Source organism: Melozone crissalis, unplaced genomic scaffold, assembly GCF_028551555.1.
Source record: "Melozone crissalis strain CALT ecotype California unplaced genomic scaffold, PUWL_Pcris_2 ptg000004l_1, whole genome shotgun sequence".
In the NCBI taxonomy this organism is placed as follows: domain Eukaryota; kingdom Metazoa; phylum Chordata; class Aves; order Passeriformes; family Passerellidae; genus Melozone; species Melozone crissalis.
Genome location: NW_026535782.1, coordinates 7,332,054 through 7,355,763, shown reverse-complemented (window position 1 = coordinate 7,355,763; position 23,710 = coordinate 7,332,054). Strand labels below are relative to the sequence as shown.

The window sequence follows — 23,710 nt, the reverse complement described above, 5'->3', positions numbered from 1 at the left end:
CTATAAAAGACCATGAATAAAAATTACTTCTATTCTGTCAAATGCCTCAGTCTCATCTCATTGAAAAACATTCAACATTTTATAGAAATGAAAGAAGTGTGAGATTATTCTTATCAAGTTCTAATTTTCAAACCAACAAACAGGGGAAGGCAAAGTGGAGAAATCTTGCCCATATACCAAAAGGAAAACAAGGAAAGTTATGTAGCTAGTCCAATTTACATACTTATTCACCCCTGATCCTCTATTCTTTCTGATGTTAAATTAATTGCAATAGCAAAAATGCATATTGCATAATTTTTTAATGAGCCTAAAATGCAAGAGTGAAGACACTCCTTAAAACTTTAATGAAGTCACTCTGAGAATATAAAATCTTTCCAGTGCCTATGATTTTGGTACAAGATCCTTAGCATATTTTTCTGGACAGAGAGATCTGAGGGCAGATGTCCCAGTATGGGCAAGTGAAGATTTTCTGTAAGATGCTAAATTTATGAATCCTTATTGTAACTGTGAAGTCTTTGTAGTATTCTGAAAAGGAACTGGCACTGAACTGGATGATTTTGAATGAAGGTCAAGAAAGTTTATATATTTATGGAATACTAAGTATGCCCATATAGAAATTTTCTTTTTAAAGTAACCAGTCCTTTATTTTCTCACGTGCCAATACTTTAGAATTTTGTTTCCTTGCTATCAGTCTGCATATTAAATGCATGCTCCTCCTTTCCCTAAAAATTACTGCAAAACCAGCACTCTCTTCTGGTATTTGTTTTTCTGCCTTCCAGTTCTTGCTCAGTCTCAAGTTAAATAATCACAACTATACCTCAAGAACCTCTCATAAGACCTAGAAGAACAGACCAGCTTATAGCAGGTAGGCAAAAAGCAAAGTTCTTCATGCCAAACAAATTGTGATTTCCCTAGATTTGAGGTCCTTTTACACCCACTCCCTTTTTTTCCTTTTTACATAAGGAAAAACATACAGCAAATGTGTTCTGACAGCAAGTGTTATTGTGAGTGCATTGTATACATAACATCTGCACTGTATAAGGAGATTATCTAAGGTCCAAGACTGGGTGGAGTGAGATAGGCTGTAAAACCTCTTCACAAGAAAATATTCTGTAGCCTGATCTAAAGTATTGTTTCTCATTAATGAGTTCCCAATCCAAACTTTACTAACTTGTCAAAGACAAGTATCCAGTGATTCCAGTCACAGATGAGGCAAATGCTGCTTTTATTCTGAAGCAGAAAAACAACCCCCATGTACTCAGAGCTAAAACAGGATAACCACTTCACCGGAATTTCCTGATGCTTCATGCACAGAAGAGAAAAGCAACTGCATGTAAAGATCAAGTACATTATTGATTTCTTTCTTAGCCAGTGCTCTATGCCTTCCCTATTAAAAGCACCAGTGTCTATGTGAATAGTCATTGTATGAGCCTGAACATTTATACAGCCTGAAAACAGTTCTACAGCATGACTGTCACAGCAGCTGCATGATTTTTTTCATTACCTGAAGAAGGTCTTTTTGAGACAAATCCCATTTCTTAATTCCATTATCTCTTGAGCCACTAAAAAGGTTATCTCCCATAATAGCAAGTGCTTCAATGCCATCATAATGAGGAGGTTCAAAATTGTGTGTAGGACTCACGCTTCCAAGAGCTCCTTCAGTCACATCAAACATCTAAAATAAATAATAAAATATATTATATGAAATTTTCTGCCATCTAACCTGCTTGAAAGTCATGCAGCAAATAACTTCAGGGAAAAAAATTATTACAGTCTTATTACAGGCTACAGTATCATGATGTATATTTGACAGAATTTATCTACCAGAACCACTCCTTTCTCCTCTTCCACCTGTTGCCTGAAGTGGGAATATCCACTGACTTCAGAGAAGACTGCTCTGGGAAGAAGAATTACTACTACTTGAATATCATATACACAGCAGCTTCACAGGAAGGGTCCATATATACCCTGTGTGGTGGGCTAGAGAAACAAAGTTCATGAGTGAGTTTGGGAAACATAACTCGCTCTGGGAGAATTGCACAGCTAAGTAGCTTCAGAAAGAGGCATTAATATGTTTTTCTGGACAAGTTGTTTTGGTAAGGGTTACATACTACTACACACTGATGCTTTTCATGTACTAGACACACCTCTCTCCTTGTCTGTGCTCCAAGAATGGGGTGTTAAAACAAACTCTTTAAGAAAGGTTGCTTCAACAATTTAAGCCATAATCAATCCCATCAGGTCTTTGTTGCTGGAGCTGCAGTGTAAGCAATCCTGATTCATTTTGCATTGTAGGGAACCAGAACTCACCCAGTGAGACTGAGCTGAAAGAACAGATGAGCTGTAACTTTTTAAACCACCAGCTCTGTTTCACAAGCAAATGTCAAACTTTATCCTCTATTATTTGCTCTTTATTGGCCTTTTAGCATGAATAAGCTTGACAGTAGAAAAGGGAGAGCTTGGTAGTGTAAAATAATACCTTGTGAGCTAAAGGTATCTTAAAATACGTTACCACATTCAATTAACATGCATCAGTTCCAACTGTAACAAAAAATTCAGTGATAAACCAGAAAAATCAGGTACCTAGAGATGACTAATATTACTGACTCAGTAGACAAGACAGTAGTTTCCTGTGACATGACAGTATCTGTCACCAGGCCTGGTAGCCCTACAGACCTACCCATGCAGAGAACCACACATTGTTAAGGGTTAAAATGGACCTTAAAGATTATGTAGTCCCAAACCCTCTTTGGTACTAGGGACACCTCCCACTATACCAGGCTGCTCAAGGTCTTATCCAGCCTGCCAGCATTGGGGCATCCACAACTTCACTGGGCAGCCTGTTTCAGTGTCTCACCACCTACACAGTGAAGAATTTCATGTTAATATCATAACCTAAATTTCCCCTTTTTCCATCTGTCCTTGTTCTGTCACTACAGTTTCTGATGAAGAGTGTGTCTCTCTGGCTTCCCTGTAAGTCTCCTTCTGATAATGGAAAGTTATGAGGTCTCCACATAACCTTCTCTTTTCCATGCTGAATGGAAGCATTGAGAATTCATAGACAGCTACACATATAGATCGTTTATACTATCCAAAGTGGCTTGACAATTCTGGAGGCATTCACTTTGGAGAACACACACTACTCTGAAACACACAGAAATGGCTGAAAAACCCCTGGACATTGTAGTGATGTAAGTCAAGAGGCAGGCAGACCTAGGAGGATTTATGTAGCCTGGCCACAGAAAGGAAGGACAAGAAGGACAGATAAGCTTCTCTGCCTGTTGACAGCTTTGTTTTCCAAAAGCCCTCCCACCTCCTTGCTTGTCTCAGGAGCTCACAGCTTGACAAACTTGGATTACATGATCCCAACCCTGTTGTTCCCACTGAGGTCCTTCCCTCAATACTGTGCCAGGATGGCAGCTCATAACAAAACCAATATTCTGAACTGTGCAGAGAAGTAATTCCCAGAGCCCAAATTGTCCAACTGTGCACCAACCTCCCAGGCAGTTTTTTGCATCTGGCACAGTGCCCAGCCAAGCATCCAAGAATTGCAGAATAATATGAAAAAATGAAAGCCTAGCTCAGTGAGAAAGCTCACACAGGTTCTGGATCTTGCTCCACCCCTAGCTGTGTTCATACACTCGTCTCCAGTGTGTGAGAAGAACAGAAGGGTATCCCCTCATAACAAGCTAGGGTTTTCTTGCCCATTCTCTTTGGCCTCATGCATGACACATTCTTGCAGTGTGAGGGTCGCCTTTACATGATGATCTACAATTTATTAAGTCTGGTGATTTGGGTGTAGCCCTGAGAAACAGAAGCTTGTGGGTTTAAATAGCCACTGCCTGAGGTGAGATAAAAAAAAAAACCAAAAAAACCAAAAACAAACCCCCAAAAAAACAAAACCCAAAAAAACCCAAAAAAACCACAAAAAAACCCCCAAAACCAACCCCCCCCCCAAAAAAAAAACCAACAAAAAACCACAAAACAAACCACCACCCTCCTCCCAAAACACAGATCCCAGATTCCACATCCTTGAGTGAATTAATCACAACTCCAAGAAACAGAAAAGTATATTGGCCACCTTGGCTGAGAAGTGCTGACCTGGCTGTCTTCCCATATCAGAATGAGCCTGGGCTAAACCCTGGACTTTCTTACATGAGGAACATACAGGGTGTCTCTGGTGAAACAATTACATCTGCACTCCAAAACAGAGGCACTGACTTAAGATAAAGAGCTAAATGTTACCTAAAAGTAGGTGTTATGAATATTTCTCCAAGACTTTGTACACCTGACATCCAATTGAATGGGGATTAAGAAAAAACTAAACTGGAGACAACCATGCATCCATATTTCTCGGTGAAACAAAAAAGGCATTGAAGTGGTAAGTATTATGACTGAATATTATTCATGATCCATGACTGGTGAAATAATTTTCATTTTGGCTATCACATTTTGAATGTGTAGATGAGAGCCACTTCTGCTGAAGCCTGCATCCCATGCTGATGTGCCAAGTTACCTTTATATAATGATCCTTTGAACCAGTGATGATAAGATCTTGTCCATTGGAGATCTGATCTACAGTAAGGCACATAACAGGACCCTGGTGACCAGTTAGCTTTCCTGTAGACTGAAATCTTTAAGGATAAGAGAAGAAATGAGGATTTGTTAATTTTTCATATATCCAATACACAGTCCATAGCACAGCTTGTGACAAATGGATCGTTTTATTTTCCCTTTGTCTTCAGTACTCATCCTCTTGTTTACCTATACTCTATTGTTCATATCCATGGATAAATATTAAATCTACATTAAACGCAACAAAAACCCCCTACTTATGCAAAATAGGAATTAAAACATTTTAAAGTAAAGATGAATCAGTCCCCTCATAAGGATTTTCTGTACTTTGAATGCACTCTTTGGGAGCAGGTTCTGTTTGGAAAAGTGTAATTATAGTGCAGCTATCATAACCCCATATTATATTTCATTACTTCCATTGGCTTCCATCATCTCATCAACAATTACTAGTCAGGATTCCCATCCTCACCTTACAAAAGTGTGTTTTGTAGTGCCTGTCAAACAAAACCTTGTGTTTTTCCAGTCATTTTTACTGAAATGATTCACCACAACCTTAACACATGAGAAAATCATTATCTCAGTAACCACCACAGATGGATTAGCTGATGTGTAACATACCATATTTGCCCAGGTGTGGACACTACCATATAGAAGAAACACTATACTGACTGTGTCATGTGCACAACTTTGCTGCGTATGCACATGTAACCACCTAAAAACATTCTCTTTGGCTGGTGTTCTGTACCTTTTAAGGTCCCACATCCTCACTGAGTTTCCAGCAGCTGCATAGAGGAATGTGCCAGTTGGATTTAGTGCAATTTGATTGATCTGGTTCTCTCCAGCTGGGATAGCAACTGTTCTGTTAGTACTTCCTGAACACATATCAGCAGGCATAGCTTGGCCTGAAGACCTGAGTAGAGAGAAGGAGAAAAAGAAAAAAAAAAAAAAAAAGAAAACCCCCAAATTCTACAGTTAGTTTGCCATAATTTGTATACTCTCTAAAAACAAACCTATTTCACTGAGCGAAAAAGGCTATAAGCCAATTATGAATACTGAACATCTGATAAAACTCTATATGCAAATTGTTTTGTGTTCCCATTACTGATGTCCCATACTGACTTAGCCTGAACATGTAAAGAAACATTGCCAACAGTGTACTTATATTACACTGTACTGCAATACTGAATTAAATATAATAAAATGTATCTAAAAATAAGACTCATTTGAATGCTTGGCATCTGAGGTTCAGCATACTCACGTCAACGTCCGAATGCACTTGGCAGAATCTCTGATGTCCCACACCTTGATATAGGAGGTTGAAACTGTGAAGACCAGGCTTGTGTAGTTGCAATATTTAATAGAAACCACATTATTTGGATGACCCCCTAAAGACATAATCTCTTGTCCAGTTACCAGATTCCAGACTTTACAGGTACGATCTAAATAAAGACAAACAAAAATGGGAAAAATATTAACAATAATTAAAAAAAACCTGAAAAATCTTATGCTTTTCCTAAACTCTGTTAATTTTTTTAAAAGCACATTCATTCATTTGCACTCATACATTTTCCTCCATTTCTGTAGACACTGCAGAAACACAGCTAAATTAAGTAGTTCTTTAGAAATACACATAGGCATCCATCTATCATTATCAAAACTAAGGAAGGTTGATCATTAAATGTGCTTTCAAGACCTGCATATTAGCTCCCAAAGCATTTTAAAAGGGATTAAAATCTCAAGGGAAGTGAAAATGCAGACAATTTAGAGGCTGTAAAGTGTGGATGATGATAGATGAAGAGAAGAATCCAATTTTTAATTCAATAATTCATTATCAAAAACATAGTTCAGGATGAGTTTTGAGACTTAGCATGGCTGAGTTCTGAGTGCCACAACAAAACTACAAAGGTGAGAAGGGACCCAAACTCTTCAATGTTTTGGGGGTCTCTGAAAGTCCTAGCAGAGAGTGCTTTAGTCACTGTTTTGATTCCATAGCAAAGGAATTGAAATACTGCAACCTTTTATGTATTAAAATCCCAAATGCACAGAAGTTTTCAAGAAATCTTCAACCCTACTGGCAAGAACAAGAAACTCTCCTTGCTGCACCATGTCTGTATCACTCCAGGTATTTTAGATATACATTTATACTGAAATAAGTACTGGAAGGATGAAGAGAAAGCTTCATGTATAGACTCCAGTTATGATAGCATGAAGGTAAGTATAGCAAGACTTGTCTGACACTTTAAAACACCAACTACCAAGATCAAAGATCTGCAATGCACAGGAGAACTTACTGGCATTTCTGAATTTTTCTGCAAGTATTATCTGATGTCAGTGAGCCAAGACTTTCTGCTTCAGCAACCATTTCCAAAAGATTTAACTTTATTTAATTAAACAACTGTCTACACTCTTGAGTAAAAGCATACTTGGTAAACTCCCCTCAAAAATATATATACAGAAAAAATTCTCCCATAAGTTTAAGAAGCTAGGATATGACTTCACAAAGGTTAATATTTGCAACATCTGCAAACATCCATTAAAAAAAAAACAAACTACTAAATCTAGATGTAAAATAAAATTTTAAAACATGCCATTTTTTCCCTCACGTAGCCACTAAATTTAAAATCTCAACAGAAATTAACTAAGTATTATTTACAAAATCTAAATCAATGTCATTTTTTGCAACTGTATATGCTTGTACAAATATTAAAATGTTGGCTTAAAACCTGCAAGGATCAAAAGTTTGCCAGCTCACTCAAAGTTTGTGATTTGGTATTTTTAAGAGCCAGCTAGCAGAATAGCCACAGAACTCGTAACTGAATATTAGCCGTGGAAGACCTGCATCTAATGGGGTTGTCAACTATGCTAATACTGGGATAAAAGGGATGTCCTGAAATTTCAAGGTTTATTCATTATATGAGCTAGTTAAAAGGAGAGTCTCCCTGTTAATAGGTGCTAATTTCTTCCCAGCCAATCTAATTCCTGTTAGCTTTGATACTTTCAGGGAAAAAAAAAAGAGTCTGCCATAGTTTCAGCTGCACAATTAAGAATATAACAAGTCCTTTATGTTAAAATAGGTGTTTGTGAAAAGAATCCATTGAGCTCTGGTGGCCTCTGGTGGTAACTTTAAGCCAAACTGAGCAATGATACTGGAAATTCACTACAGACAGGAGGAAAACGTTCTCTTCAAAACACTGCTTCTATCAGTTTGAGAAGTTTATAGAGTGACTGCACCATCCAGTAAGGAACTTAGAGGCTACTAAAATTCCAGGCCCTCCCACAAGTGCCATGCAGTTCTCATAACAACAAAGGACAGGAAATGAGATGCACAGAGGAAGCAGAAGACACCCTCAGATGAAGATAGCTCAAAAAACCAACTATGGCATAAGAGTATCCAAACCCCGTGCAGTAGAGCCAAACATGTCCAAATTCCCACCTCCACCCTTACCTGAAGCTATTTGCATTGCATGTCATGTGTTTGCATGCCACCATGACTGCTTCCATCTTATCACTCAACAAGTGTTAATGTTACTACTTTTTGTGGTTTTCCACGACAAATAAGCAGCCAAATACTACACTTTGGAGTTAGAAACCTGTAGATAATTACTGTAAATCTGTCTGCAGCTTATGTTGAGAAACGGACCCTTGGAATTTTCCACTGTGTTTACAGCACTAAGCACAAATTGAGACTTTCACAACAACCCAAGCTGTCAAAGCAGCCTCTGTAGACAGCAGAGGTGCACAGAGCTTGCCCAACCTTTAGATCCAGTGAAGAGAAGATCATCAGTTGCATCAACACAAAGCACAGCCTTGGTATGCCCCTCAGCTGTGTAGATACACTGAAGCGGGGATGATCGGATGCCTTTTGAAGCAGGAAATGGGTTAATTATCCCCCTAAAGAAAAAAAAGGAATGTGAGTTGGGCACAGTAATAGACACAGATGAAGCTAATTTACTTGCATGTAGGGAAAAAAATTAACCTAGTTCTTAGATGTGAGGGCAGAACAGCTGAATGCCTTTCATAAGCCATGTAAGGACTTTTACTGTTTAGCCTCAACACACATCAAACTCTGGCCTATCAGTTAAAGAAAATCACATAAAAAACAAACAAATGAAAAGACAACAGGATGCTAAATGCTGGGTACATGGCAAAGTCTGCATAATGCTGAACAAACCAGACACTTAAAGCTTCTGTATGCCCAAGATCAACCATCTAAACAGCATAAACAGCTCTGAAAAATGGAGCAAATGTAATGTGCACTGCCAATTCCAAACTCAGCATGCAGTTCACATTGTCTTATTTCTGTGGTCAGACACAGAGAACTGCTGTTAACTTCTGTGTCTGAAAAGAATCCCACTGCACCCTGTACCCAACAACATGCTCATGGCTAAATAGCTAAAAGGGAGGATGACTGGAATGCTGACACCCCAAAGGAATCTTCCTGGGCATTTTCAGCTAATTCTGTGGTGATGCCAAAAGACTAACTTGCCTGAAATAAACACCTCACAATTCTTTACCAAACAAAAATCACTAGCAATCTAAAATCCCATGCATACAATTGCATGCACACAGACCCCTTTAATCTGTGAAGTGTAGAAAAGCCTCAAGGTAATGCCCAAAACATGCAATACAGCTGTGACACAGCCAGCTTGCAGTTAAGACTCACTGTCATGCTCTTTTGGGAATCACACACATAACTGTGATGAAAAGGAACTAAACCATAGCCCTATCTCATCAAAACAAAACTGAACAAAAAAAAAAGTATCAGATGCTTTAGGAAAATCTAAAAAATTAGTAATATTGTCCAGAAGTTTGCTATAGAAAGGAAAAAGTCCTTTATTATACAAGCTAACTTTGTGACAACTCATTAGCTTATCCAGTACATTAAAATTATGATTTTTAACATTTTTACAGTTCAGGACATCTTCACTCATATAATTCATTACTCCTCAGCAACCCTTCCTTAGATCTTACTAGTATCAATAATATCTCAAATTGTGTAACATTATCTTCCTCATTTTGGAAAGGCTTTCACCTTTCATCTACACTGTTTTATGTTTTCAAGAAAACAAGAGCAATTTGCTTTTAAATTAATTTAGGTCTCTATGCTTCTGTTTTCTAGCATCATACTAAACTAACATTATTTTCTCTGTAGTACTCCCTGTTGGATCATGCTGCCTCTGAAGAGGTTATTCCTCCTGCTGTTCTCACCCACTCATTTCCATGGCAATTCATGTAAAATACATGTCCTGGAGCTAATTATCTACCTATATGCAATGTTCTAAAATCTACAGACAAAAAACCACTACAACTGCTACAATGACCAGCCAAAGCCCCATTACATTATTAGCAGTTATTTGACTGCCCTTCTCTAGATAAACTAATATTTTATTGAGTACCAAAATCCTACCCCACTGGGACACAAGTGGCAACATTTCTTTGATCTCTTAAGCCACTGTGCATTGTCTCAGAAAGAAGTAATAAAAGCTACTTATTTTTATTTACATTAGGATTTCATTTTTAGTGATCAAAGCATAAAATGGAAAAAGAAAAACAAAAATAAGGAGGGAAGTAAATGAAATATAAAATGTCTGCTCCTATTTTTTTTTTAAGAAAACAGAGAGAAACAATGTGTCTCAGGAAATGTTTACACCATACTTCAGTTATAATTAAAACACCTGACATGCTCAACAATGATAAAAGAATACCCTAAAAAAGGAGAGGGGGAGACATGCTTGACCCAAATCTCAGATATTTCACGTTCCGGCAAAGGCAAGAGAAACAATGCACAGCTATCAGGAAAAGTCATGCAGCAAAATGAAATGTCTTAAGAACTGGAATAACTTTGATGAGAGATGTCAAGAAAACAGAAAAGAGAAAGAGAGAGTACCTTTGTACCTCCGACAGAGAGGAATCACTTTCATCAGACCTACAATCAACAGTGGTGGAATTGTGAGGAGAAAGAATATAGGTATCAGCAAAAGAATGCCTCCACATGAGAAGAACACACAACAGCATGGCCAACTCAGAAAAGCAATGCAAATCCACAACATTATGCAGCATTGCTCAAGGTATATCTCAAACCAATGGTGATATGGGGGGTAGGGGGGAAAGAATAATGATCTTAAAATATCACTCTCAGCAGTAAGTTACAGTAGACTGTTTCAGCTCCAGAAGATGAGTAACAGCAGCTGAGCAATTTCTTATTTCCCCAACATTTTCTTAGAGAAGTAAAGGCAAAAAATTAAAAGGAGAAGATAGATGCACAGGTTAACCTCCATAAGATAGTGCTTGTTGGAATATCAAAAGAAAAAAAATACTTTGAACATCAATGCCTGCTAAGTGTAGAAGAGACATGCAAAATATTAGTAAAAGAGATATAAATGTTAAATGATAACTCACTCAAATAAATACAGCGATTTGCAAGCCATGCTAAGTTCAAAATCCTTCACCTCTCATTTCAAAAAATGTTTAAAAATAAAAACCAAGAAAACATACAAGACAATATTTTCCCAAGACATGATGATTTTCAGTACATCTTAAGATGTACATTTTCAACTCAGACAGATTTAGCAATTTCTACTTGACTTCAAAGTCAGGTCAGAGAAAACAAAAAGGGTTTAGCAATAGGGTGGGAGTTAGCAATAAGAACGGTAAGCTAAGATAAGGAAGTCACAAGCACAGTTACTGAAAGCCTTGCAAGCCACTGCCCGGTATGTGGTGGCTGTAGACCTCTGAAAAAAACCCCATTTTATTAAAAAAATAGTGCCAACACACAAAAGCAATTTCTTATCCTGCTAGAGTTACAAATAAAGGTTTATTTTAAATCTGAGTTGCAGTTCATAAGCACTGCATGGTATTTGCATCAGTACTGAAACCTGTAAAGAGATTCTAGTAAGTCCACTGCCATTTGGAGAAAGGTTCCTAAACAGATGCCTAATGTGAGAAAAATCTGTTCTACTTCTTCTAAACAAGATATGAATATCATCTACTCCTGCAGATCACCTCCTAAAGTCAGTCTGTTCAATAATTTGGATACTCTCTAAACAACTGTGTTCTAGCCATTTCAATGTCCCATCCTCTGAGGTGCTGTTGTGGGAGCACTCTGAGCAGCACTGGAGCAACTGAGTAACTGTCAAAAGCACTATTTCCTAAATTATCACCTAAAATCTATTTTTGAGTGTAAACACACACACAAATACACAAGCATCTAAGAATTCTACCATTTTCTATTTTGGGTTTAAAACTACAAATACCAGACATAGCCTAGAAAACAGGAAACAAGGTTCAGCAGGAAATTTCTCAAATTTTTACAGTGGTTCCATGATAGTTTAAAATACTTCCTTTGAAAACTACACAAAAACATGAGAAATATCTCCCCTCCTGTCTTGCAGAAGGGCAAAATTTCTACCAGACACTACACTGAAAACTTGAGCACACTTTGCATTTCCCTGGTTGGGGGCTGAGGCTTCCCTTTGTGACTTACTTATCCTGCTGAACTGATGTGTTTCCCTGAGAAACAGTAAGACGACTAAAAACATTCATTTCATTACGGGGCCGGCTTGGTGGGGAAGTAGGAGGTGACAGACTAGCCTCTGGGGCTCCAGAATCTGAGCTACAAAAAAAAAAAGAACATCTTCTTTAACAGGTTAGAAAAGTTAGATGCAACATGCCTCAAATGTTAGATGCTCTTCTCTTAAGCAAATTATTAAGGTTTAATACAGATATTTCTCAGAGAAGGCAAAAAGCTTAGGGCTGCAGAGTGCAAGATGGCACAATGTTCAAAGATTAAGTGGTAAAAGTGAAAGCTATAGGCAGAAAACACAAATGTAAAATGAAGAAATTCTTATAAAATTGAAGGCTCTTAGAGATACTGTTGACTTTGATTTAAAAAAAAAAAAAAAGTAATTAAGTAATTTGCAAATGCTCCAAAGGACATTTTCTCAGGGCTCTGCCCCTGAGCTATTTTGTACAGAAAAGCAACCACACATGAGCTGAGCAATAATATCAACAATGACAGCAATACAAACTGTCCTGGAAGAAAAGAAATAGAAAAATACAGATTTATTTTTCAACAAAATTCAAAGTTCAAATTATGTCAGAGGAAATAAATTTAAAATAATCTTACAGTTTTTGTTCTTTTGTCTTTGTCTTTTCCACTGTTTTCTCATAGGCTTTTCTCTTTGCTAAAGGTGAAGGCTCAGGTATTTTCTTCTCTGGAAGAGATGGCTGTCTCGAACTAAAACAAGAGCAATCATTATCTCACTCTAAGGCCCTTCACAGAACATTACCTGTCATTCTCTCAGTGTGATTTCAAATTTTAGAACATACTTAATCTATTGTTGTCTCTCTTGAATTTAAGTATTATAAACTTGTTCTCACACTTGAATATTTTTATATTCAAGTTATTAATGTTTAAAATTGATGAAAATACAGTGTCAGATGCTGAGCGGTTAAAGGAGATACGCTAATTCAATAATAAAAGAGACTCACTAAAAGAAATACAATGGAGTATGCATCCCAAATTAACATCATGGAAGTTCTTAAATTTCAGATTCCACATTTGTATCTGCAATTGACCATTTACAGACATGAAGAACAGAGAAATCACAATGATTCTTATACACAAATGAAACTTTGCAGTAACATACTCATGTTAATTAGGAAGTGAGAAGAGGTACTTCCCATTGACAAGCTATTATAACATGGCTTCTCTTTGTCCCCCACTTCCCTTCTCCCTTGCTTTCCATCCCTCATTTGTCTCTCCAGTTCTTACTCTGAAACAATTCCAATTCACAGTCACTGTGAATTGGAACCTTTTATTCCCCTCCCAACCTTTTATTCCCCATTAAAATTAGCAAGGATATCAAGAGAACAGTATTAAAGCTGACACCCAAGTGTTTTCATTTCACCACAGTGAGACAAAAGAAAAAAGAAAGGAATCTGAGTGGTCTCCATTCTTCTGAACTTCCATTTCTCACTAGTTGAGCAATTACAAAAGTAATATTTGTTTTGGTTTTTCCTATTTCTTTGTATTTAGAAGGATTTTTTTCTATGAATATGAAACACTCATTAAAGCAAGAAAGCAGATTCTGAAAGTGTTTTTGTTCCACACAACTCCATTAATCAGATAAAGCTCATTTGGCAGGCCACCTGCCTGACAGGGTTATGACCATCAATCTCAGAGCCCTACAGGTTCTGAACATGCATAGCTCCAACTTCTCTACATGTTTCCCTTAAGAGGAAATCTGTGCTATGTAAAATGCACCTGGAGACTGGAATGCAGAAGAACATAATTTAACATGGACAGCACAACCACAAACAGCTGCTTGACTCAAGCAGATGAGATAGTCTCAGGTGATCACAAACCCTCACTGGAATTTGAGGGATCTAATGCCAAGAACTGCATGTCAACCCTGGAGTTTCCTGGGGTCTTCAAGAGAGGAGAACAAGTGATAACCTGTCTGGTTTGGCACAGAAGCCTAGCAGTTAAGTCATAAAAAAGGGGAGAAAGTGGGTCCTTTCTCAAGGCCAGAGCACCCATTTCTATGTAGGGCTCCCTCATCTCTAGGCATACTGTGCAAAGGACACCAAAAAAGGTGGAACAGGACACACTCCCTTCCCTCTCTTTATGCTGGACCAGTATGCATTTAGGAATGCAAAAATCCTGAGGTCACAAGGCAAATTCCATGAATCAGGCTGACAGGTCTTCCAGCAAGGATGACAAACAGGCTGTAGTGTCTATTGCCAGGGTTGCTTACATGTCTACCGAGCAGCTGCTTGATTAAATAAACCAAACAGAAACTGGAACCCAAGCTCCTCTGCCTCACACTGGCATCCTGCATACTCGGACACAGAGACAACTTTCACTTGCTCTCTCTCTATCTGCCCTTGAGTCTTCCATCTTTGACTCCACACTGGAACATCCTCAGAAGAGGGTGTAAATAGCATCATCATTTTCTGAATTCTTTTTGAAACCCTGGCAATGCAGTTATTATAAAAATACAGCTATCTTGCTGGAATGGACTTCCTAAGCACAGGTGTAAAAACCAGGCGCATGATGGCAATGACCTAACAGAAAAGGAACAGGACACATACCTACTTCCAGGTTTCCAGAGCCCTTTTTTATCTGCCAGGACAGACATCTGAACAGAGCTGACAAGTCCTACAGAAGACAACTATCCTCTGAAAAAGCTGCTGTAGATGAGTTGAGCATATCAAAGGACAACAGCACTAACCAACTTTGTAAACAGAATTCCAGTTAAATTAACTGCTGGCCATATGTATTTAGGTGCCTCCCTAAATAACAGAATCACACAATGGTCTGGATTGGAAGGGACTTATAGATCACCTGGTTTCAACCCCCTTCTCTTAGGCAGGAACACATTCCACTAGACCAGGCTGCTCTAAGCTCCATCCAACCTGGCCTTGAACACTTCCAGGAATGGAGCATCCACAGCTCCTCTAGGTAACCTGTTCCAGTGTTTGACTCTCACAGTGAAGAATTTCTTCCAATATCTCATGTACACCTGCAAGCTTTCAGTTTGAAGCCATTACCCCTTATCCTATCAACACACACCCTTGTAACAAATCCCTCTCCAAGGACCATAGAATCACCACAGACCTTAGAAAACTGAGGGGGTTCCAGAGTGGAGCAGTTTGTACATATGCAGACACCTAAACATACAATTAATTTCTGTCTCTTCGGGAACCCATATTTTGGATTACAGCCTCTACATTCCCAAATATTGCTTAAGTAAGTGGCAGAAGGAAGAAAACATTTATTACAGGTAAGGTCCAAATCTCCTCCTGAATAATATATTTTATTACAAGAGATATGCTGGCACCACAGGCCTATAAGGGAAGGCCAGATGGGTCATAAAGACAAGCTTTCTTCAACTAGGACCAGATAAACCAGCAAGAGTTCTAGTTTTGAAAAAACATACACTTGCAGTGAGAAGGTCACTGCAGACTGATTGTGGGAATTTTTGATCACTTATCTACAGAAACATGACCAATACCAATTCAGTATGTGAGGCCTATTGCTGACTGAATTGACTTTTTGACAGTATGCAACTCTCAAATTCTTGCAGAACACAGTTTTGGGAAAATCCTTGTTTGCCTTTTTGCTGGCTCACTTTCATAAATGGACACATTCTAGAAGATAGAGTGAGGCAAAAATTGGCATTACCTGAGTCTTGGATGTCAGGTCATAACACTTGATGTTTTAGATCTTGAAGCTTCAAAAGTCTCTACTGATCTCATGCTAACTGCTGAAACAAGTGGGTTTTCTCCACCTATGCTCACCCTCAACAGCATTCTTTCCAAGCAGATTCCATTTGCACTGAAGCCATCAGCATGGGTTAATAATTGCTGTCAGCAGTGTTTTACTGTTCACAATTGCAACCTCAAGCACATGCCAGAAATACATAGTAAAAAATACAAATTGCAAATGTGCATTAGGTAGAGACTGCTGTAAAAATATTATGCAAATAGGACAGGTGAATATTAAAAGATGCTTAACTCTGGAACCTGAAATGTGAAGATAGCTACGGGACACTGAATGTGGACACATCACTGAATGTGGGAAGTGCGTTGAATTTACACATGAGCTTGTGCAACACAGGAGGTAGTACCTAAAAAAGCCAAGAAAAGGGTCTCTAGCAGTGAATGGCCAATCACCAGCAGTGATATTGGGAGATATAAAATGAACAGCAAGAGCAAGTGAAAATAAAGAGTGTGTGTGAGAGACACCTGCTGGTCCCAAAGTAAAATGACAAAATTATTTTTAGTTCTGTTTAGAATCAAGAGATACTTTCAATTAGTAAAACTGTTCTGCAGGTAAGTGCAACCTGCAAACAGAAAGGATTTTGAAGATTCATAATATCTAACATTTTCCTTTCAACTTTTTACTTGAATACTCTATTGTTGCTTGGACTTCTACATTTTATGCATGGTCCATACATGACAACTCACTGAAAGACTTTTCCTAATAATTTGGACCATATACAAATACCATTATAAAGTTGTGTTTTGTTGGATTTTTTTAAATCTCTCTGCTGTTCTAATCAGATTCTCACTATCTCCCTAGAATGTGCATTTTCCATAGCACTAATACAGCAAACTGTTCACGGTACTAGAGGGGTTTTCCCCTCTACATAGAACACAGTTACAATAACAAAGCAGCTTAACAGAACTTATGTCTCCGATAAGAACCACAGTACCTACAAGACTGCATTTATACTTTCTAGAGTGGTGATGGTAGAAAGAAAGGTCAGTATTATTTAGTAAGGATCTAGTTTATCAACCTCAATTGTAAAGTTAAAATAATAGATTACAAGAAATCAGCAACATGCATTTTTTAAAAGCAAAGGATAATTAGTTCAGCATGGCCAAACTTACATGCTGCCTATCTTAGAAGGTAAGCCAGATGGTGGGTGTATAAACTCTCTGTCCCTAGCAGAAGTGTCGTGTGTGTCAGCAGCAGCCCCACTTTCCGGGGTTTCAGCGGCTGCTGCAGCGGGGGCAGCGTCTGCGGCGCTGCCGTCGGAGCCCAGCTCGCTGCTGGCCGCGTACAGCAGCTCCATCTGCGTGGTGGTCCTGCGGCGGGCCTGCAGACACAAAACAAACACCAACTGCCACTTCAGCCTGCAAAGGTGTGTGCCAAGAGTCCCACACTCAACTCAGCATTAGCTGGCAATCAGCATCCCCCTCAAACACTTGGCAGCTGCCTCTGGAAACTAAATCAAGAAGCTCGTCTCTGCTTTTGGGCAATGATTTCAGAGGAGGCAATTCGAATTCAATGGCATGAAACATTTATTTGACAACTGGTTCCACGGATATCCTTTCAACCAGCTGCCTGCCAATACTACATGAGTACAATTGTACTCACCTATGGTTTATCCAAATGAAATGTTATAAAGCAGAGAGGAATAAAGCAAAGTGTCAATTTAAATACCTACAATTATACTGGTGTGACTTCTAACATATACAAACTCTGCTTCTTCCTTAGTTTTAAGTCACCTCAAAAGTCCACATGAATTAAAATTCATTCAGCATTTCAACAATTTGAAAACAACAGAAAAACTCACAAAGGAGCTAAGCTTTGCGCAACACAGTAATTTGTAAAAAATGGATCACATGTTAGGTGTCATTTTAGAGTGAAATTAAGATCTATTCCTCAGGGAAACAAAGACCAATAGGGAAGACAAAGACCCAATCTGAAAAGAGCTGTTACAAAAATGATATGTTTATTTCATTGCATTTTCAGACCAAATTCAGTTAAACAGCCCAAAAAGCTGCACACCAAGGAATGTTACCAAATAATTCAACAGCCAACACAGATGGTTTCTTCCAAAGCCAATTGCAGTTGGAAAAGTGGAGGCTAAGCTTCTTGCTGTGCAAACTTGGTTTATGCTCCCATGAGCACAGAAGTAAAATTGCTATCAGTGCACATTTCCAGTTCCCACTGCCATTAATATTAAAGTGTAGTCAGCCTAGAATATAGTCCTCCCTTGTCAACTGTAATTAAGACCCTGGAGGTCAAACTTCTGTTTCATAAACTTCAAGATTTCTGTGACAAATTGCAAACAATATGCATGTTCACAGTTCCCACTGGCAACAGCACTGAACTGTAGCCTAACTAATACTAATCTGCAAAACTACACCAGTTTGGAGTGCAAGTAACTGAAAGAACACATCTCTTTCTGGAATATTAGTAACTTAACCCCAAAATACTGAAGAAGCAATTTTTATCATTGCATCTTAGAGTGGAGTGTCCACACAAAATCATATTGCACATAAATCATATGCAAAGTATACATCAGTTCACCTTTTGCACATCTTCATTCATTAAAGTCTCTTGGGCAAAGCAAGGGCATTCTCCAGAAGGTAGCATTAAATTATGAATTATTATAGAATCACTTAGAAGACATGTAGAAGAATTATCATCATCATCATCACTGAAAATCCTACCTTGCTTTTGGGCTTGACTTCACCACAAAGCTTCAGGAGATCTGAAGATAATGTACTAAAAGAAAAATTGCATCACAGTTAGGAAGTCATACTTTTTGCAGATTTGCAGATGTGTATTTTTATTTTATTCTTCTTTCTACTGAAATCGTGGGCAAAGTATAATGAAACAATGTTAGAGATACTTTCAAAAGGATACAGGATTCTGCATTACAAAAGGAGGAAATTACAGTAGTTTTTCTAGAATCAGTAGTAACAAAGATTTCCTCACCTGCCTTCTGTTCCAGGACTATGTAATGGGGCATCCTCATCAGTACTATCTTCCAAATTTTCTAGAAAATTTCCAGAAGAATAACATTAGTCTGTTCCTCTACGACAGGATATGAAGGCTTTAAGTGCTATACAAAGCAACTCAGACAATGTTGAATGTAGATGAACAGAGTACAAAAGACAGGGATTTTCAAAATTTCTTGACTGTTTTCTATCCAGCCCCACTGAATTTTCCTTACACCTAAAGTAATTATTTTCATACAATCTAAATACATCATACATCTAGGTATACTGTGCCAAACATGGTTCTCTGTCTACTATAGCAGAGCAACAGAGATGATAGAAAAACAGAAATTCTAGAAGGAAATCTGTAAGAGAGCAGATAAAGCAAAGAAAATTATCTGCAAGACATGGAAGATATGGGATGTAAATCACTGGACAGTAAGAATGTCTCTCTCCTCTTTTTTTTCATCTTCTTGCTCCAAGACAGAATCAGCCTGGCTATAAGGAAAAAGAAAATGATATTTTTAACTAGCTAGTGAGCTGAGGCTCAGCCTCCTCTGATACAGAATGCCACCAAGCATTTGAGCTGACAAGAAGCAAGCACTTTATTAGTATATAAGGATTCATTTCAAAAGAGGATGTTGCTACCATTTAATACTTTAGAATGGCTTCCTAAGAAGAGATTAATTTCTAAAGGAAGCTGCTCAGTAGAAATGTTCCTGAAGCAAAAATGGGTGCACAAACCTGTCCACAGAAGACAAAACCAGCATGCATGCCACACACTAACACTGTCAAACATCCAAGTAACACTTCTGCATGCAAATGGTGCAAAACGTTAAGCTGACAAAATGAGTCAAGGGCACATGTACAATCAGTTCCAAACTGCTGGGAAAGCAAATCCCCTGAATTGTGTGTTATTGTAATAATACATTTTAGACATAGATCAAGGATATAGATAACACATTTTTGCAAACAAAGTCCCTTATTTTTGAACATACTCGTGAAATATTAAGGATTAAATAACCTTGTAATGACATTCCATAACATCTCCTCTTTACTAGAAGAGACACTGAGCTTCTTTACTTAATTTCTGTCAAAAAGCAGATACCATTTGCAATGCATAGAACAAATATATTTGTAACCCATATTGAAACAGGTTTGTCCATGTATATATCTTTAAAGTTCATGCTTTGGAGAAAGGAAGGAAAGATATGCAGCTTTCAGCTGAATTTTGAGAAAGAATGGAAAAAAGAGAAGGAAAATACTGCCATTTGTGTATGCTGCATCGAAACATTTTCCCTGAAAAAGTTAAAACCATCAACCTAGAACCAACACCAATAATGCACTTCAGAGTTACCCACCTGCTTAATTAATTTTAACAATGTAAACTTAATTATCAGAAATACAACAATATTCTTTAAAAAGCAGGGTCACAGGAATAGCACTGTGAATTTTCAGGTTTCTTTTTGCTCCATCATGGATTTGAGGCCAGATTAAAATCTCTCAATACTTATTATTGTCCTTAGTGTTGCTATTATTGCTATTATTATTATTATATGCTTTCTGCAAAAGTGGGGATTTAGAGTAGTGCTCCTTTCAATAAGACAAAAGCAGCATCCCTAAAATAAATGCATTTGAAAAAAATATAAGATTCCTATTAGAATTATGTTACTTCATCCTCTACTCATAAAGAACTTGTGATCTCTTTTTACAAGTAACTAAGTAGAAAGTGTGGAATGACCACAAAAGGTGGGATTTTATTTGTAGGCTCACTCTCATGTGACCTGATGAGTATCTTCAGTATGCCTGCAATTCAACACAGGAAGACTGCCCAAAGCCCCAGGAGAGAAACCAGTGTGCAGAATCAACAAAAAGATAGAAAGAGCAAGATTCTGTCAGAGTGAGAAGAGAGGAAAGGAGAAATGAAGTTAGTAAAGACAGTAATGTTTGCAGGGATAGATGCTAGCAAACCACTGCTTGCAGAACTGGTGGAGAATTTTCTGATTATTCGTCTTCATCCTCATGCAGTGGCAACTGGATGGTGCCAGATTAAAGCCATACACCAGCACAGTTCACCCAGAGGAAATGACATTTGACCAGCCCTCTCAAAATCTGCACATAGATCATTGTGACCCACATCCATTAATGTCCATACATCACAGGTGGGAAGTAAAAGCAGCTTCCACAAATCCTCAAAAAGGAGTCACTTCAGCAACATTCAAAACTCAATTTCATGGTTATTTTAATTGTTCACAAGAGCAGATGGGATAGTGAAGGGCAGCTGGTTCATCCACCAAGGTGGATGTGCACTGAATGTCCATTCAAGTCAAAACCTGAGCCTGCGATGTACTTTTCTGCAGATTGAAACTTCTTGTCTACAGCTGAATGCAAGTGCACAACTACACTGGGGAATGTTCAAGCTTTTCTGAGCCAAGTGTATTCAAATGGATCAGAACTTTTGAAGATGGTGGATCTGAAAGCAGGCATCAAGAAGGTGAACCACAAATACCATGGAAGTGCAATCCCTTTGCTTGGGATAGGGCTCTCTGTGCTCTTCCACTGAGATGTCAGGCATCCAGGTGAGATTGATCTCAGGATCTGCTGCCACCCACACTTCTACCTGCAGGAGCTGTGTCAGGCCCTGCACCAACAGCATCCCTGCGAACCAGCCAGCAATCCCAGCAGCAAACCCTCACTACTGTGGTGTCTGAACTCCCTGCAGCTAAAAGCTTTGGTCACTAGTGATCCACAAAACACAGACTACCCAGTCTTGGACCTAGGTTAGTGCAGCATATGCAGCTGCATTTCCTTCCTATAAAGTGTTAGCAGAGTCCTGAGAGGTTAAGATAATCTAAGAGCCTCAGGTCATGCTTGCAAAGTGTTAAAAAGCTTCTTTAATGAGACAACACTCTATGAAAAATTTGATTACAGAGCTACTGTTTCAGTACATTTAGCAAGTGGCTTTTCATTGCTTCAGATGTTAATAAGTAAAAGCCTGTCCAGAGCTAAAGAAAATGCAATGCTGTCAGGAGAAACAATGCTCCAACAGGGGTGAACATGCACACATATTAAAGGCCTGTTCTAGAGACACTATGATGCTACAAACCACTGAGGTTCCTGAATAAATAACTGGCTGCATGTAGCAAGATCCCCTGACACAGATCTTCAGGTGTCATCTGGCAGGAAACTGGCCAAGTTCTCACCATCTCTACAATATGATCTATACACTTCCATGTAGTTTTGTGCTTTGAAATGCTGTGCAAACTAGCACAATATGATTAAAAGTAGCACAAGACAACACAAAAGGAATTATCACTGGTAACAGGATTGTTTTTCTCAAGTTCCAAATATAGCCAATTCTTTGGAGGGAAGAAAATAAGCTTAATTCATTTGGGAATAACTCTAAAGCAACAGCAACAAGAGACTTATCTCAAAATCAGTGAAGTCAGTAAATTAAACCCAATTGAAAAAGTGGATATAATCCTGCATTCTGTACAATATTTACCTTACAAATTGAGCTATTTGCAAAAGGTTAAAAGTGACCTGCAAATTAAGAATTGACTTTTTTTCAAACCTAAAAAGATGAGCAGAATTTGCTACAACAGTAGTGTATATCACAAAATAGTTTTATGTAGTCTGAACACACTTTGGGCTTGCAAGCACCAAGTTATAAATTTGAAATACAGCTCTGCTTACTGTCTTCACTTTTAACTACCACAAGGGCTATTACCACGAGAGCTAGGGGTGGTTTCAGAAAGGAAGAAATGCTCTTTAAGCTCATGATAATGAGTACATTTACAGAACAGGTCATGCAAATTTCACACACTCACAAATTCTAAGATGCATCAGTTAGTGAACATGAATGAATTAGTAACTCATGCAGCTGTACAGTACACAGAAAGCTAAACATACTTACCCAGTGGTATGCTATCTAGGTCTGTGTAAATACAGCAACAAGGAAAAAAAAGCAACATTCCAATCAAAACATATCCATTTATAAAAAGAAATAAAACAAAAGTACCCAAATGTATTCTAAATTTTTCTTAGTATCATCTCATGAGAAGTAGAATAGATGCTGTAACGACATAAAATGCCAATCCAAAATCCCTAGCATATGATGACTGAACAGGATTAAATTTTTGAACTTCCTATTCAGAAGTTAAAACAATTCCAGATTGTAAAAATAACAAGCAGATTATTTGAATTTTAAAAAATCGCAATAATAAGAAAATTTTGCTTTCTACATTTCATTGCTGAGAGGGTCTACTTAAAAATGCCATACATGCATGTCAATTGTGAAGTATAAGATGTTACAGTACAGCATCTATTCAGAAAGGAAATAGTCTAGAATGCCCAGTACAGCATGCACAAAAGGCAACATGACATGCAGCTGACTATTCAGAAAACAAGATGAAAAAACTACCTTGCAAAGCATGACCCAGAAAAGCATCAAGTTCAGGATTTAATTCAGCTTTTTCTTTTAGCATATGAAACAGCAGTTGGTTTTGAGTAGCACTAGTAATTTCTGTCTGCTTTAGGCGTCCCTCAAGAACTTTGATCTGAGCTTCTTTCTGAGCTGCTTGGAGACCCTAAGAGAAAGAAAGATAACATATGTTTTATCACAACCCTTGTTTTACAAAATGAAAATTGTCAAAATTTTTTAAAAGCTACAAACACAAAAAATGTGTACATTGCAGCTGCCTTCTCACATCCTGAAGATCAGGTGTCAACAAAGGGTCTTTTTCTTTCCTTCACCTTTTAAAGACACTCATTAAGCATTCCTTTAACTTGCATTCCTCAGACTGCCTTGCAAATATGCATCTAGTGGCTAAGTGGGACATGACTCCCAAGTGCAATTCAGAGTCTTTGCATTTTTTAAGAGTAGCAAGCATCT

General features: G+C 38.1%; 1 protein-coding gene across 4 annotated transcripts in view; it reads right to left on the bottom strand.

Moving 5' to 3' along the window:
- Positions 1–23,710, bottom strand: part of KIF21A (kinesin family member 21A) — an 86,549-nt gene that overhangs the window by 3,356 nt on the left and 59,483 nt on the right. For 2 of the 4 annotated variants that reach the window (XM_054280922.1, XM_054280930.1), the window contains 12 exons: positions 23,240–23,405; positions 22,733–22,753; positions 18,815–18,875; positions 18,547–18,601; positions 16,975–17,183; positions 12,701–12,811; positions 10,463–10,501; positions 8,330–8,466; positions 5,834–6,014; positions 5,321–5,485; positions 4,517–4,634; positions 1,505–1,675 (listed from right to left, as the gene is read on the bottom strand). In XM_054280922.1, coding sequence (XP_054136897.1) covers positions 1,505–1,675; positions 4,517–4,634; positions 5,321–5,485; positions 5,834–6,014; positions 8,330–8,466; positions 10,463–10,501; positions 12,701–12,811; positions 16,975–17,183; positions 18,547–18,601; positions 18,815–18,875; positions 22,733–22,753; positions 23,240–23,405 — 1,434 coding nt within the window. Of the gene's footprint in view, positions 1–1,504; positions 1,676–4,516; positions 4,635–5,320; positions 5,486–5,833; positions 6,015–8,329; positions 8,467–10,462; positions 10,502–12,058; positions 12,188–12,700; positions 12,812–16,974; positions 17,184–18,546; positions 18,602–18,814; positions 18,876–22,732; positions 22,754–23,239; positions 23,406–23,710 lie in introns of all 4 variants that reach the window. The other 2 variants (XM_054280948.1, XM_054280940.1) reach the window with 2 other exon arrangements.